This window comes from Quercus suber, unplaced genomic scaffold (genome assembly GCF_002906115.3).
Source record: "Quercus suber isolate HL8 unplaced genomic scaffold, Cork oak 2.0 scaffold_19, whole genome shotgun sequence".
NCBI classification, from domain to species: domain Eukaryota; kingdom Viridiplantae; phylum Streptophyta; class Magnoliopsida; order Fagales; family Fagaceae; genus Quercus; species Quercus suber.
Window position 1 is genome coordinate 1,215,270 of NW_027069484.1, and position 17,780 is coordinate 1,233,049.

The window sequence follows — 17,780 nt, forward strand, 5'->3', positions numbered from 1 at the left end:
CTTTTTGTCCCAAAAGGTTAAGTCGTTCAATTGCAGACATAAATTGTCCTTATTAAATTTTTAAGATATGAAGTACGTGGGAATTTTTTAACCATTCTCACCTTACATGATTTCACAAAATTCTTTGACAATATTCAACAATTGCCTGATGATACTAAAGTCCAAGATTTTATTTAGCATTATGAATATAGTTTTAGGTTCTCATATGCAATAACATTTCACTACAAAAGACAATTGGAAAGGCCTAGCCGAGGAGAGGATGGGCTTCATGGTGTTTCAACAGTTGGTCGTGGCTTCTCACCAGATAAGCCAGTGTTGATCACATTATAATTTGTCCAGCCAGCAGAATTCAATTTCTTGCAACACCAACGAGTTTTGCTTTCATAGTGCACTTGTTTGCATAATGAAAATTCTAATTTGCTATCCCTAATTACATTGGCTCTCGCATCCAAATCGGCCACATCGTACCCTTTGTTGCTAATGCCATTGTTTTGGTTGCCTGCCCATGTTATCGAAAAGATAGAGCTAAGTTACATGAACACAAATATTCAATACTGCCATTTTATTCAAATACAGATATATATATATATATACACACACACATACATTGGACCTGGATTAAATTTGGAAAATTTTATAGGTTTTTGTGTAGTGAAAATTGTCAAATAAATCTTTAGAGGAATGAAAGTGAAATTGACATACGTACATTCACAAAAAGCATAGAGGACAGCAAAGGCAATGCAAATTAGAGCCAATCAAGCTGAAATGCTGTTTGTCGCCATAATATCAAGAAAGAGAATTATTAATCATATTCATCTATTTTGTCGGAACCAACTCAGATTTATATACCAAGAATAAAAATTATCTATCCCACTCATAATTTTTCATTACATGCTCCAAAAATAGCAGTGTATTTTTGTGTTTGGTTATTTTAATTTATAACTTTGTTTACCTTACAAAGAGGGGACAAAATGGGCTTCTGCCCTTTTCGGGCAAATTATATAGGGAAATGCCACCCTTCCCAAACTAAATAGGGAAATGCCCCTCTTTTAAAACTTGATTTTTGATAAATCGAGTTAGGCCCTATAGTGGTGTTTTTAAGGAGCCTATAGTGACATTTTAAGGACCTATAATGACGTTTTTTAACTCGACTTCAATGAAATCGAGTTATAGGCAATGAAGTCAACCTATAGTGGTGTTTTTTTACCTATAACTCGATTTTTTTTGAAATCGAGTTAAAAAACATCACTATAAGTTCTTAAAACGTCATTATAAGCTCCTTAAAATGCCACTATAGAGCTCCTTAAAATGCCATTATAGAGCTTCAGGAATTTTTTTTTTTCCTAACTCGATTTATTAAAAATCGAGTTTTAAAAGAATAGCATTTCCCTATATAATTTGTCTGAAAAGGGCAGAAGCTCATTTTGTCCTACAAAGAGGATATGGACCATCAAATACTGTTATGTTTCTCTGTCGCTAAGAGAGGTGGCTTCCATCTCCTCTTAGGCTGTAGAATTGGAGTCCCTTCTCGTAAGGCTTCTTCTCCCCTCGCGTGACAATGTTACTCGTAGGGCTAGTGGTTTTCTCTTTCTTTGGGGGATTGGGAAACAGATTTCTTGGTTTTGCTCAAGAGAGTTTTGCTTTCCTTAGAGCGAGATTTGTTTTGCTCGAGCAACCTGAGTTTTGCTTGAGCAAAAAATCTGTTATTTCATTTTTCAACAACCGCTCTTGACAGACTTTTATGCTAATACAAAATTATTTAAATATTTTGACACTAGTTTTGTAATTGGAATAAGCCAACATTAAAACATAGCAATTTATATTTCATATCCCAATATTCTAGATCTCATAAACAAATTATCAAGGGTACAATATACAAGGACTCGGAGCAGAATCTTACAATTGAGGAAGAGGTCTCGACCAGACAAAGCTATGAGTCCGCTAAAGTAGGGTGCAAATTGGCATTAGGAAATAAAAAAGCACATTTTATATGCAACATTCAACCTGCAGTTTATAGAGTTCAAAATTCCATCTTAGATCAAATGTAGATACCACTAGGCTAGAGTCCAATTACATTTTTGTTTCTACAAAAGAAAATAGAACAGTCTGATGCAGGACAGCTACCACATCACATTCACTCTCTATCCATTACAGTGCCTGCCTTGCCTATAGCAGGAGCCTTATTATTTCTCACTTAAAGTAAGATCAATGATTCTAATGTTTATTCAGGGAACAATTGCATACCAAATCTCTAATATTTAGGATTTGTTTGGTTGTGGGTGGAAAAGTGGAAGGGTGGAGATCTTTTTTGTTTGGTTGAGAAGAAAAATGAGAGAATTGAAAATATAATTTGTATAAATTTACTTTCATGCCCCTATTACATAATTTTCTTGTAAAAAAAAATATTTTATAAGGAAAAAAACAAGTACTGTTGGGGAGGTTAAAGAAAAACCAAACATGTGGTTAAAAAAAACTTCAACCTGAGGGAGGAGAATGGGTAGATGGGTAATCTCCTCTTCCCATTTTTCTCTCCAATTTGGGGCTGCAGGATTTTGGTGGACTTGAGTAGAAACAGCCAGGCCCTACCAAAATTCCCCCTATTTTCCCCTCCCAAAATCACCCCAACCAATTAGGGTGTAAAGGAGAGTTGGCAAATTGGTTCTCAAAACAATACCTATGGGCAAACACGATGGTTTTGGTTACAGCTTAAAATAAGCTATAAACGATACCATAATAAATGCCTTTCACATCAGGGCAGATTTCAGATCAGTAATTCAGTATGTGGAAGGAAGATATGAAGCACAAAGGAGGACTGAAAACTTGGAGATGAGTATTTAGATGCTAAAAAATCAGCACAGAGGACACAAGCTGAAGCATGTTTAAAGAAGGCTAACAAGGTAGCTCATGGGCTAGCAAATCTATGTCATTTTGTTGAGGTATAGCAGGATATAATCTCCTACAGTTATTAGGGAACTACAACAGATGATTTACAAAAGACGATTTTTCCTGAAAGCTTCCTTTAGTTTTCTGCATCCTATCTTTTCCTACCAAAAACTTTCTCAATAGACAGTTTGAAAGGAGACTAACACTGCAAGGTATAGAGGGGAAGATTGGGGTCCCAAGCATAATTTAATCCTAACCATCAGAAGGGAATAAAATCTTCTTCTTTTTTTATATAATTTTTTATCCTGTTTTACATGAACACCTCCTACAAGCTGAACAGGAAACATTATCAACATATTTATTGCTCTTGACAGTATTTAGTGTCGTTTATGTTCATACCGGGATATTCTACATCTTGTGAACAAGTTATCAAAAGGACAGTACAAGGACTCCAGGCAGAATCTTACAATTGAGGAAGAGCCCAACCTTTAGACACAGCTATGAGCCCCCTAAAGTAGGACGCCAACTTGGTTTAGGAAATAAAAAACACATTTCATGTGTAACATTCAACCTATAGTTTATAGAGTTTCAAGATTCAATCTTGGATCAAATGTAAATATAACCAGGATAGAATCCAATTATTTTTTTGTTTCTACAAAAGAAAATAAAGAATTCACTATGTACCAAGTACAGTGCCTGCCTTAATGTAGCAGGAGTTGGGTTACATGTGTGAGTAAAGTCCCACATTGAATAAAATAAAAAGAATGAGTGGTTAATATAACATAATTGAGCACATTTCCATTGGGGTTAGGCCTTTTGGGTTAAAGTGTGTCTCTATATTTTATATTAATTACTCAAGGAAGCTCCCCAAGGTATTTATCCCTCCAACAGTAGGAGCCTCATTAAAGATACAAATCAAGCAAAAATTTAAATAGCTTTAAAGAAAGATGGTTCCTTGTTAGCTACAAAATGAACACCTGCAGCTTTTAAATATTTGCTTAATTATGTATTTCTTACCTGTCCATGAATTTTGTCAGGACAATTTTCTGAATGGAACAGAGACCTCTCCTAAGAAAGTGAACACTCAGGTGCTTCAGCATCAACATGGTGCACTAGATAGGTACGAGATGCAGCAAACTCATGAATGAATGATGAATTTATTTCTAAGATTCTCCAGTATAAAATACTTCTATCTTATTCAACACCAAAATAATTCTTTCATAAAATTAGAAACTTGTTCTCAATAAGTATAAGATGAGTATGTAACATCAGTAAGTTGGAGAGTACCCCGTACGTATATTACCAGCGACAAATTGATGGGTCGCCTCTGCAGGGGAAACTAGCTAACACCTACCCATGACTTCTAGGATCAACAATTTGATGCACCTTCCTCGCTTCAGCACTTGAATACTGTCCCAAAACACGGGCATGAGGTATGGACTCTTCCCCACGGGCTAATGCATCCACATTCTCAGTAAGGTATTGCCTTGGAAGCCTCCCAACCACATTACCTTCCTCATTCCCATTTCTGTCTAGAAATGCAAAGTGAGGAATACCCTCAACACCAAACTCGTCAAGCTCCTGTTCCCATTTTGTGTTGTCAACATTCAGCATAACAAAATTCACACGGCCCCTGCATAAAACATAATTAAGTGGTGATGATTGGCACTTGGCAGGAACTAAATGAAAATCAATTTGTATAATTCTATTTTTTTCAAATCCATCCATTAAGAGCAAAATCTGAATCCAATTATGCACTTTGCCAATCCTACGGTAGAAAATAATTATTTAGATTGAACAATAAATAGCAATGTTAGATAATATCCCACATATTGAAGATCATTACTTGTATTGTTGCTCAACTTTGTAGACATCAGGAGCTAATTCCCGACACACTTCGCACCAATCAGCGTAAAATTCCACAACAGTAGGCTTCCCATTTGAAAGAGCCTAAAATAACATCCAAAACATTACAGGCATAAATCAAAAAACAACACCAATATAATACATGTATCAGGTTAAGAGCTTGATCACAAACCTGTTCATAAGGTAATGCGACAGCAGATAAGTCCTTCAAAGAAACGCCGAAATCTAGACGTGAAGATAAGAAAAGCCCCACAGCTGCGAGAGTAGAAACCAGTGCTATTTGCTTGTTTAAAACTTTGTTTGGAAATTCTGGAAAACCAAAGGAAGTTGAAGTTGAAGTTGTAGTAGTAGCTTCATTGGGTGTGTTATTATCACTACTATTGCCATTGGGTGTGCCAGGCTCAACTGCCAACTTTTCCTGAATAAAATAAAACATAATAAGGAACTTCTAAATGAGGCACAGAATTAGAGAATGCGAAGTTTTAAGACATACATACCGTTGAGGAGGTTTCAGTTTCAGTTGGGTCAGGGTTTGTTTGGCTTTGGCAAGTTATGCTTCGGAATCTGCGGGTCTTGTTGTTGAGAAATGGGGTTTGGTTGTGAATGAAGTGGGGAGATTGGTGGGTTGTATGAAAGGATGGTCGGAATCTGTGGAGGCCGACGGTATTTGAGACCAAGCGAGCCATGGAGAATGGAGATTTTGATTTTTAGTTTAGAGAAACTGAATCAACTGGTAATTTATAGGCAGACAGAATCCGTTGGTCGTACGATGGCTTAAGTTTGTTTGGGGATAAGATATTCCACGTTATTGTTTTTTTTTTTTTTTTTTTTTTTTTGTTGGTTCTCTCTCTAAATTTTGAGTTTTTTGAAAAAGAATTTTTTGTCACTTCCTCTCACAATTGCATTTCTATTTGATATTTATGTTGTATACTTCCAAAAAAATATAACTCTATTCTCTAATAGTCAAGATTGATGTGTGTACGCTTTATGTATGTTAACTTAAACGCATGTGTAATAGTGATTCTTCTTTTCATTTTATCGTATAGAGGCTTTACTAATTCATGAAAAATAGAATTGGATATGTATAAAACTAGGAATACAATGTTGGCTTATGGAATATTTTGTGAGTGGTCATTATAAAACTTAAATGATACAAAATCTAATAAAAAGATAACTTCATATATAAACAAAAACACACACACAAACAATACATAAAATCCTACAATTTCCTTCTATGAGTTTGAAATTGTTGCATGATAGTCTTATTATTAATGTTGCAAGTACATCTCTTTCAAAATTTTAGTTCAAAAAATTTTTTGGACTTTTTGTGTTTTTCTTTTTTTTTGGTAAGGGCTTAATATATTGTTAGGGGGACCAAAGTTTAAGGACAATAAACTTAGTTGTAGCCTAAGGTTACAACTCTTACTAAACAAATTAATATAACTACATATTTTAAAAATCTAATTGTTGAATTTCATGTTTTTTATGTTTTTAAAATACATGTTAAATTTCATATCAATCAAATGTTATTACTATTCGATCCATAAACTTATTTTTATGTATAATTTTAGATTACAAAAACTTGAAATTTCAATCATTAATTGATGACATAACTATTGATCTTTGATTTTATTGAAATTTTGCAAGCATGAAGGATATAAGGAGAAAATGTAATCTAATGATAAATTTGTCAAAATTCACATATGATAAAAAAAAAATTAAGTGGAATTATAGCTTTAGTCTACAACGAAATTTGTTGCCAAACTTTGTCTAAAGTTTAATTGTGATGGGTCTAAAAATATTTAGGGTGGTCATCAATTTTTTTTAAAGGTAAAAAAAATATAAATTTTTTAAAATTTATATATAATAATTATTTCTATTTAGGGTGGTACTGTGACCACCCTTGCTTTCATGTGGAGCTGCCCCTAGAGTAGGCCGACCTTAATCACCTATTCTTGTGAACGACTTGGTCATGTTCGCAAAAGCATCAAGGAAAAATTGTCCAACTTTTAGTGTTTGTTTGGCATGATTAATTTTGCTAATTTATTTTACTATTCAACTTATTTTTGTTACTATTTACGAGTCCCACTGCACTTTCTAGTACTATTAATGGGTCTCACTGTACTATTTCAGTTAACTTTTACCTTTATTTATAGTACTTTCAACAAAAAAAATTTTAATTTCAGCAAAATAAGCGAATCCTAAATAGAGTATTAACAGCTTTTGTTAGGTTTTAGCATAACCGTTGTGCCAAAACACTGGTTCCCAATTCAGGTAGACTGTTTGTAAAAATTGGAAATGGCTTCAGGTAGACTCACGTAGGATCGTCATTACCCAAAACAGCCCAATTGGAACTGGCTTTTGTAAAAATAAAGATGTATCATGGGTGCCCACTTTTCTGTGGCCATCCAGTCACGAGAGTCTAGCAACAAGAGAACTCTTGACTAAAAGGAAGATCACCATGGATATTAGTTCTTACTTCTGTAACAACAGCCCAGAATCAGTTTTCGATATTTTGAGGGATTGCACTTCAGTTGCTGTGATCTAGAAGGGAAGATGGAAAAACAAATTGCCCCAATTCTTATTCTGTCAAAATGTGGGGGAGTTAATAAAACAGATGACTAACTCTCCTTTTGAAATCAGTTGTCACCCCAAATACTATAAAAGGATGTATTCCTTAAAGCCATTTGGATCATCTGGATGACCCAAAACAAAGATATAAATATAATGGAAGGAAAAGCTTTCGACCCTAGCATCATTATGAGGAAAATCAAAACACTCACAAATGATTTCTACTTCTTGTTACCTTGTGATGAGAACATACTTCATCAGATACGCAAACTTACTAGGTGGAAACCATCATAGAAGTAGATGCCACAATGTTAGTGAAACTCTGGGGATTTGGAGACAGCCTTAACCAATAACCTGAATATCCATATAAACCATCACAGAAGTAGATGCCAAAGCAGCTGTGGAAATCCTCACTTTAGGTACTAAGTACTAACTTAGCTGCTATATCTCACTTATGTAATGCTTTAATCTCTAATTGTAGATCATTGCTCCAGCTCTTTGAGGTGGTTCGTCTCTAACGTATTCATTGAGAAGAGAACTACTGCACATATTTTTAGGCGAGGGCATGAAAAAACTATAGAGAATTTTCTGTTGTATTTGGACCCTCCTAGTATTGTAACTTGTAAGCCAATTATTGACTAATACATGGATGTTAGATACCCTAGACTGTAGTTTGTTCTTTAATTAAATTCCTTTTTCAACAAAAAAAGTATAATAAATTTTAATGTTTTCCATTTAAATTTCACTCCAATTGGATTTATCACAATAATATTGTGCTCCTTATCTATTGTTATTGTCTGCTCTTTTATCACATTCGGTTGGATCTAATGAAATAAAAGCATAAGAATCTCTGATTTTAGTGTCATATGTGACTGAAACCAGGGTTAGATAACAGGGGAAGTTGTGTACCTTTTTATGAAGAGCACAATGAAATTAAGAAACGGTGTGCTTGGAGGTGGGGGTGGGGGTGGGGGTGCCTCCCTATCTACTTTTATGAAGGAAACCTAAAAAGAAATACGAAGATCTCACGATCCATTCATAAAGTTGGTTAGTTTTCATTATTTTTGAGTAATTTCACTTCTTCGTCTTCAATTTTTTCCCCACTTCTACTGTTTATAATCTTCTACTTTTTCACAAATAATGAAATACAATGCGTCTAAACTATCTAAACTATCATGATATATAGTTAAGAGTTTTCATTCTAGAATTTACATCTATAAGAGATTCATCTACTCTTCTCTATCCAAAAAGAAAGTCTCTTTGCATTAACTACCATTGTTTTTCTACTTACTACCACTTTGCACTATAAAGTAGTAGTAAGTAGAACAACAAAGCAAATAGCCAAAGCTACTTATGTTAACTCTGGAAAATATTTCAGAAAACTCTCATCGATAGTAGGTAAAGTATTCAAGATAGGCAAGTTGCTTGTTCTCAAGTGCATACACAGCTTCATAAGATAAGATAAGAGGGGTGGTTTACACTTTACATGCTTCACAAGCTAATCACCATTGTTCTACAAAACCATTACACAACAGCAAGACCCTCCCATATATGCAACCAAATTAACACCAACAATAAACATATAAAAAAACAATCACTAACTATTATTTAATATTTTTGAGCTTCAGGACCCAATATACCGTTCACAATAGAAGTAGCAACCAAAATCGCCACAACCTCCACTCCGGCCACCGCTCCCGCCTGAGCCAACCCCCCAAAACTCACTTCCGCTTCGATCTCTCTCTCCGCCGTTTGGATTCCCTTCTCCGCCGTCACAATTCCCTTCTCCACCGACACGATTCCCTTCTCTGCCGCCTCGAACCCCTCCTTCACAATCTCCTCCGCTTCCTCCTCAGCCTTCTTCAGCTTCTTTCTCAACCCGAACAACGGAATATCCTCCGCAAGAGACGGAGGACCTCTCGCAGTTAAAGCCGGCGAAGCCGTCAGCAGGAACAGCAGCTGTCTTCTGCCGGAGAGAAAGGTGGTTGAGCGAGGTGGCGGCGCAGGTTTGGAAGCGTGCGCCTTGCAAGAGGTGGTAGGTGGCGCATTGTGCAAGCGGCGTAGTGAGAGGGTTTGGAGTGAGATTATTGTGGAAGCCATGGCTTGTTGTTGTTGCTGTTGGTGGTGGTGGGATGAGACTACTCTACGCTGGACGATGAGTCTGATCCTCAAAGTGAAGTGAATGAGTTATGTGGTCTGCTATTTTTTAACTAACCACTTTACAAATATACCCTCCTTTTTGCGGTTAAACAATTAAGTATTTAATATGGCGCCAATCGATAATTATTAATTATACATCAAAGTTTTTATTTTTTATTTATAGGGTTATACGTTTTTTTTTTGTGTGCTATTTTTTTGTGCGCCAATGAAACTATTTCTTTTTATTTGTAATAATTCAAAAATTACAATAAGGGAGGACGAATTTGATCTCTAAGAGTTTATTTGGATACTGCTTCTTTTGTTGAAAACTAAAAATTTATTACTGAAAGTACTGTAATAAAATAATTTATAAGCTAGCTGATTTTTTGGGCTGAAAGTATTGTAGATTCAGCTGAATAGTAACGTGAATAGTACAAAATAATTCATCTGCATTTTTCATCTTTTTGTGGGGTTCGTGAACAGTAATATGGGACCTAGGTAATTTTCAGCCAAATGCGCAAAACGTGAACGCAAAACGCTATCCAAACACTCACTAAGTATCTTTGTTTAGAAATATTAGAAGGTGTCGTTGAGCTTTAAGACTCTTAGCTATGAAGGTAATTTATCTTATATAATATTTACCATGAAATAAATTCTTATATTATCAATAACTTAAAAATAAATGTTGAGAGATTTGTAATTTATTGACATTGTTAGGTTATTTTCTTGGATTAGAAAATAAGCTTAAATTTTTCCCATATTCATATATTATACTTGTGCTTATTTATATATTGGGTACATTATTGTGAGGGCTCAAACCAGCTAAGCCAAATGAGAATAGGTTGTTTGAATATATCGGCCTAATATAATTAATTTGTTAGAGAAAGGGTTTGCAAGGTCAATCTTGGTTTGCTTGTATAGTTTAGCTAGTAAATTAATGAAGGAAAAACATCAAGTGATTCTTAAAAAGAAGCCAAGTTTGGGATTAACACTTCCTCATGTAAGGCCGAGGAGGAATTGTTCATATAATATTCAATCTTGGTTACAAGATACTGTTGTGTAGAGCATGTTTTTCTTTTTCGTCCCCTATTCTGAAGGGGTTTCCTTCCTTTATGTTGCTAATTGAATTGCATCCTAGCCCTTCACTTGTACAATCACAAGCCTTCCCTTGAATGCTTGTCCCATCAAGGTTTTGTTGAACATGGTAGAATGTGCCGCAAGTTGTGATGACACTGTTTAGGAGTCATTCATTCATTAATGTGACTAGCTGAGTTGGTGCAATACATTGAATATGGAGGTGATGGTTACTTTATCAGGATATTTCCCTTCTTCTTTACTTGCATGTCTCCACCGTCTTCTTCAGTATTTTGTTTTTTGGTGTAAGTGACCTGCCTACGCCTCTTGAGGAGAACTTGCTCCTCGACCTGAACCTCAGGCGGTCAACCTCTTTGTCCCTTATTCTCAAGTTCTCATTTACGTTTTAGTTCAGGACTAATGTGGGGATGGATTCTTCTACCTCCTTGGACTGGGCTCACATTCTATATTTTGTACTCAGATCTTACCCCTCCCATAATTATATTTTGAAGTTTTATGAAATAACACTTCCCCTTTAAGAAATGACACTTTAAAAAAAAAAAAAAAAAATTAAAAAAAAAAAAAAAAAAAAAAAAAAAAAACTATGGGCCAAATGGCACTATGCCTTTGAGTTTATGAACGAATGACACAACTCCTTTGAATTTGTTAAATGTGTAGGAAATTTTTTTTTTAATAGAATATTATGGTAGAGGGAGTAATAGTAGGAGAGGATATGATTTAATTGTTAGAATTTATAAATGTCAAGGGTTTGGGTGACATTTTTTAAAACATATGGGATAGGTTGTTACTTCGTAAAACTTCAAAGAAGATTAATGTAATTTACCCTTATTTATTAATTGTATGGTATATATTCATATTTAACCTTAGTAACAAAAGTATTCCCATTGATCAAGTCATTCTTAATGCCATGTCTAATCTTGCCAATTTTATTCGAGCTCTCCCACTCAAATTGGTTATCCACATAACCCACATCCCTTCTTGGGTTAGATGGTAACCTCCCTCAACATCAATATTCAAAATTAATTTTGATGGGGGCAGTTTCAAAGAAGATGGAGTTATAGGTTTAGTGGGAGTGATTCAAAATGAGTTGAGGATGGTTTTAGCCTCCATGTCCCAAAAGTGTGTTCCTCCCTATAGTTGTTGAAGTGGAAGCATTGGCATCAGTGAGAATTTTGATTTTTGCACAAGACTTCAACATTTCATATATCATTCTTGAGGGTGATTTGAAAGTAGAGTTCCTTGAAAGGTGAAGAAGAATGTTTTGCTTCTTTTGGTCATTTGATTAGGAATGTGAAGATTCTTATAAATTCCTTTAATGGTGTTAGTTTTTCTCACATTTGAAGACGGGATAATTTTATAACTCACAACCATACTAAGCATGCTAAACATAATAGCAGTTTACTAATGTGGATAGATGACATTCCTTTACATCTCAATGCTATAATTTTAGTTGGTATAACTAAATTTATTACACATGCTAGACATATTAGCGGTTTACTAGTGTTGACGGAGAATATTCTTTTATATCCCAATCCTATAATCTTAGCTGGTTTGACTAAATTTACTATAATAAAACTTAAAAGCTTCTTTTCTTTAAAACAAAAATACTTACTTACAAATACACTATTATACGCAACAATTTTGGGGGCTAATACAGACATTTGAGATTGACAGCAATGTTCGCGCTCTAAATTGTTGTACACCTTGACTTTAATACACGCTTCAGGTGGCATAAGAAGTATGGGTGCAACGTGTCGTATAATTTGATCCTTCTACTTTGAACTCCCTCTCTACATATTACTTTTTCCGCCACAACAATACGAGGGTTTAGTTTTTTTGAAGCACCGAAAAGAGAAAAACACGAAACCCTCCCGTTTCAAAAAAGCAATGGTGGAAGAGAAAGACAGTCAGAATCCCACATCGGAATCAGAAGCCTCGGTAACAATGAAAGGGGACGAAACCCTAGCCCAAATGCCGACACCTCCAACGACGCCACCATAGAGTCCAACGCTCAGGGAGGCACCGAGTCCACCTGCAACAACAACATCAACAACGGAGCCGAGACTTCGGCGCTCTCTTCCTCCGACGAGAAGTCCTTGGAGTTTTCCGACGACTTGATGGATAGGGGCTCCAAGGCTCTCAAGGACAACGATTTCGACGAGGCCGCCGAGTGCTTCAGCCGTGCCCTAGAAATCAGGTTTCGCCTTTTTCCACCTTTTTTTTTTTTTTTTTTTTCCTGTTTGGTTGCTGAGAAATTCTCGAGGAAAATTGAATTTTAGGTGGAAAGGCATTTCTTATCAGCTATTGCATATTTGCTTAGGTGCCTTTTGTTTCTAGGGTTTTGCTCAGTTTAGTCAGTGTGTGTGTGTGTGTGTTTGTCATGAGCTAGAATTTTTTTTTCCTTCCAAATATTGCTTAAGATTGTTAAAGGGAGCTTCACACAATTTGAAAACCCTGATTTTCATATGAATTTGTTTTAATCTTGTTGATTCAGTTCATTTGGAATTATAAGATTCTTCATCTATAAGCAATGGCGTCTACAGGGAATTTTTTTTTTTTTTCAGGGGGTCATTAAGAAATTTCAATTAAACGAAATTTAATAAAAATAGAACTTCAATTTACTGAGTTATCAACCCCCCAAAAAAAAAAGAACACTCAAATACATGGAATTTTATAATTTCCTTCTACTAGTTTGGTAGTTTTCGTATTTTGAAATTGTTACGTGATAGTGATTAGTTGTCATTATCTCAATGAGGGTAGATGTGACTATTTTATTTTATTAAGTTTGTATAACATTTTTTATTTTTATGCCATTCTTATTATCTATTTGCCATTGTTTTTTTTTTAATATTTTAAATTGAATGACAAAACTCAACTCACTTGTACTGTATTAATTATTGACCCACGCAACCACACTCATCCATACATAAATAATACACTAAATATCTATTTAACCAATCAAATTCTTGAACAATTCCTATTTTTACTATTTTTTTTTCTTGAATCACTAACTTCATAACGAAAATTTATTATAACATGATATCAATACGCACCCATGTAACAAACCCTCTGTTTTCCTAATGATTAAATTATATAGAGTTATATTATATGTATACTATACATACACACATTCACACAAATAACATTATAACAAATAATAATAATAATAATAATAATAATGCACACAATCAAAATCAAACACACACACAAACATATATAATATAAATTTATAATAATTAAAGAGAGAGAGACTCACAAACACTCACATTTTGCTGTTAGAGTCGGAAATACCAAGATAGTCAGATAGAGAAGAGAGATGAGATGAGATGAGATTCGAGAGAGGGAGTGATTTGTGAATTGTGTTGTTATTTGATTTTGAGATGAGCTGATCTGTAAGCGTAATGTGTAAATTTTAAGTCAGGGTGTACAAAAATATTTTTAAGAGTAAATTACACTAATAAAAAAATGTTTTATATATATATATATATATTTTTTTTAAGTCGGGGTTCATTTGAACCCCCTGAATTAAGTGTAATGCCACCCCTGCATCTATGCCAGATGATTTATGGGTAGAGTTGTATTTGATCTTATTTTATGAAATTAGGGTTGCCCATTATGGTGAACTTGCTCCTGAATGTGTCCGTGCGTACTACAAATATGGATGTACTTTGCTGTACAAGGCTCAAGATGAGGCTGACCCATTGGGTGCTGTACCCAAAAAGGAGGGTGATTCTCAACAAAACTCTACTAAAGATGGCTCTGTTAAGAATACTTTAAAGGGGGAATCATCAACAGCTTCTGTTGCAAGTAATGCTGAACAGAGTGCTAGTACAACTAATCAGGAAGGAGCAGTAGATGATGGTAGTATCTTGCTCATTACATTTATTGATAATTTGTTTAAACTAGTACCTGTTTATCAATTTTCTTTTGTTTTTGCTCATAAATGAAGCAATGCAAATGCTTCTGTGCATAAATTTTACATTTTTTTTGGCAGCAAATTCATTTGTGTGAATTGATATCCAATGCATGATATGGCCAATGAGTTTCAGATAACTGTTACCAATCAAAAAGTGTTTCGGTCAATTGTTGGCATACACAAGACTTTGTGCCCGTTTCTGTCTGTTACTAGTATAGCTGCTTGCAAAGATCCCAATCCCATCTTTTGAACTACGTATATAAAGAGAAATGTCTTTCAATATGAACCATTTTGTGAAGTTATCAACATAATAATTGTTACTGGTTCTTGAACATACACCCACAAACTTGAGTAAGTTAAATTCATGTATATGTTATGTTTGGTATGTTACAAACATGAAATTTATCTTTGTTGGAGAATCTTCATTTGCCATCAGTTCTTTCTTTTTTGTATTGTGAACACTATGTTTTTGTCTAATTTGTTGAGTACAATAATCTAACATTCTAACTTCAGGTGTACTTCACAATTTCCTTGTCTAACTTACGTTTATGTGTGTTTCATGCCCTTCTAATTGATCCTTGTACAACAAAATTTATCTATGCATAGCTAGAATGTGTTCTATATGTGAGTTAGGCACTGATGTGCAAATAGACAGACTCATATGTAAGCTATTGAGATAATGGTGATGCCTCAAATGTAGTGTATATATGCAGATGAGAATGCACAATCTCTGATGGTTTAACATCCTCAATGCTGTTTATTTTCCCAGATTCTGGTTTAGGTTAGCCAATTTAAATAGTGCACCTTTAACCTTATAGGACAACAGGCTGTGTAAATTACATATTGAATACCACTGGAATCTTTGTGTCACAAACACATTCACATTCCTATTTACCCACAGGCATGGTTCTTAAATGAAAAATTACCTAAAGAGAAGTGACTAGGTGGGATTTAATTGGCTCTTAATGGATATGGATCTAAATGCACTTTGATTGTGGTTGAGAATGAAATATTGGCCTCCCCAGTGTTGTAGGGATAAGACACTGAGCTTAATTATTGAATATTAATATATTAAGTTGAGGACATTCATCTTCGTAGTTTGTCCCTTTTACCATTTTCAGTTAGTGTCTACAAGATTAAGATACTCTTGTATTGTTGTCATCATAATTTGAGATTGTGTCCTCATGTTAGTTTCTTACATCTCTTGTTCTTTCTTTGTTCTGGTTCAGTTTCCAGTGGAAAAGACCAAGAAGATGATGATGGGGATAGTGAAGTTGAGGATCTGGCTGAAGCTGATGAGGATGAGTCTGACCTTGATTTGGCATGGAAAATGCTAGATATTGCTAGAGCAATTGTTGAAAAACAGGCAGATGACACAATAGAAAAAGTGGACATATTATCAGCACTGGCAGAAGTTGCTCTGGAAAGAGGTATATCTTTTTCTTTTTTTTTTTGGGTGGATTTCTTTTTATTGTTTATGGAGATCATTATCCTTTTTTTTATTCTCCCTTTTTGATTCCATAATAATCTTTGTGGTGGATTTCTATGAAAGCCTCTTATCTATCTTAAACATGAATTATGTCTTGGTTATGCTCCATGTAGAGGACATTGAAACTTCACTCAGTGACTACCAGAAAGCACTATCTATCTTAGAACGGCTGGTTGAACCAGACAGTAGACAGATAGCTGAACTGTATCCTTTTCAAGTAGAATATACCTACGTATTGAGATGTCCATCTTCAGTAACTGCTCAGACCTTATTTATGTAGAGAGAAGTTTCCAATAAATGAATGTATTTTGTGAGCTTTTGATTTAATAAGCAGTAAGGTTTATGAGTTCATTAATTGTTATGTATATCAGAAATTATTTCTTTTGTTCCCATTGAGTGCCAACCTTAACTGTAGAACTTCAGAAATTTCCGGATATGTTTGTGTCTGGAGATTGGTTCCAAACCTGAGGAGGCCACTCCTTATTGCCAGAAGGCTGTGTCAGTTTGCAAGTCTCGGGTGCAGCGACTCACAAATGAAGTAAAGATTGCTTCAGAATCAACAACTTCATCTACTGCTTCTGAGCTAGATCAGGGTGTAAACACCAATGTTTCTGAGTCTGATAATTCTGTGACAGAAAAAGGAGCCGAGATCGAAACACTCATTGGCCTCTGTGGTGAGCTAGAGAAGAAGGTAAGTTTATCTTTGTGTAAGAATTTGAAAATGTGCATATGTAACTTCATCCTGAGAACATCATCCATCCTTTGCTTTGCAGCTTGAAGATCTTCAACAAGTGGCACTAAATCCGAAGTCGATCCTCTCCGAAATCCTGGGGATGGCAGCTCTTAAGTCAAGAGTCAGTGAAAAGAGTGCATCTCCAGCAGTGATGAACTCCTCACAGATGGGTACTGCAAACAGCAATGGAGGTTTTGACTCCCCAACTGTTTCTACTGCGCACACAAATGGGTCTTCTGGAGTCACACATCTAGGCGTGGTAGGAAGAGGAGTCAAGCGAGTGTTGACGAGCTCAGGCTCTGCAGAATCAAGTCAAACAAAGAAACCAGCATTGGATTCATCAGAAAATAAAGGTGATGGCAAAACCTCATGAAGTATCTGCATCCTGGTGTTCGGTTTTCTATGTTTAGGTGACTGCAAATTGTTCTAACTTTTACTCTAGATAAAATGTTTCCATTCGCCAGTTAAAATATTGTTGTCTTTCAGCCCCCAAACTGCATTGACCATAGTTGGCTGTGCGGTATAAGGGTATTCTGCTTTTTTGTAAGGTAGGATTCCTATTCGACCTTCCTTTGTAATATGGTGTTGAGAACATTACTCTAATCTTATCTTGATGTAGAAGTTTGGGCAATTTAGTTCCTTTAATTGGGCTAATTAGTGTTTGATGAAATGACCCACTCATGGGCATGAGTCATGATGTGCGATCAGAGGGTTCTTTTGATTCTGGCGTTAGGCACATGCCTTATCTTCACTAGAAAGCCTCCGTAGTAGTCTTATCAACATCCTTTGATTGATTTTGACATCCCGTAATTTTAGGTAGATTATTTGCTAAATGTGAGACAAACTGATAAATGACAGTTTATTTTCAAATAAATTAGTTTTGTTGCTTATTTGATAAAAGATGGGACAAAAAGCAAAAAGGCTATACACTTTTTTTTGCCGAATTTACACTTCATTTCAATTTAGTTTGTATTTTTAGAATTTTATTTTGTGTAATTTGTGATATGTAAAACATCAGGGTGAGTCTTATAGGTGGGAACAAACAAATCGTAATGTCATGTTAGTCTAGTCTGTTTACCTAGTAACAT

General features: G+C 35.1%; 3 protein-coding genes across 3 annotated transcripts; 1 reads left to right on the plus strand and 2 right to left on the minus strand.

The window, feature by feature from the left end:
- Positions 1–4,052: 4,052 nt before the first annotated feature.
- LOC112038056 (thioredoxin-like protein HCF164, chloroplastic) lies at positions 4,053–5,517 on the minus strand. The gene is made up of 4 exons (XM_024070864.2): positions 5,247–5,517; positions 4,922–5,167; positions 4,730–4,833; positions 4,053–4,516 (listed from the first exon to the last, which is right to left on the minus strand). The coding sequence occupies exons 1-4, from the start codon at positions 5,433–5,435 to the stop codon at positions 4,234–4,236; spliced, it is 822 nt and encodes a 273-aa protein (XP_023926632.2). The 5' UTR covers positions 5,436–5,517; the 3' UTR covers positions 4,053–4,233.
- A 3,195-nt stretch (positions 5,518–8,712) lies between these two features.
- On the minus strand, positions 8,713–9,515 carry LOC112038057 (uncharacterized). Its single transcript, XM_024070865.2, has one exon. It carries the CDS (start codon positions 9,418–9,420, stop codon positions 8,929–8,931), a length of 492 nt encoding a protein of 163 aa, XP_023926633.1. The 5' UTR covers positions 9,421–9,515; the 3' UTR covers positions 8,713–8,928.
- A 2,826-nt stretch (positions 9,516–12,341) lies between these two features.
- Positions 12,342–17,337, plus strand: LOC112038055 (NASP-related protein sim3; the record flags this gene model as incomplete). The annotated part of the gene is made up of 6 exons (XM_024070863.2): positions 12,342–12,751; positions 14,159–14,415; positions 15,700–15,900; positions 16,073–16,163; positions 16,383–16,650; positions 16,733–17,337. Coding segments are annotated over 6 exons (1,560 nt in total), but the record flags the coding sequence as incomplete, so codon positions are not given.
- Between the last annotated feature and the right edge of the window lie 443 nt (positions 17,338–17,780).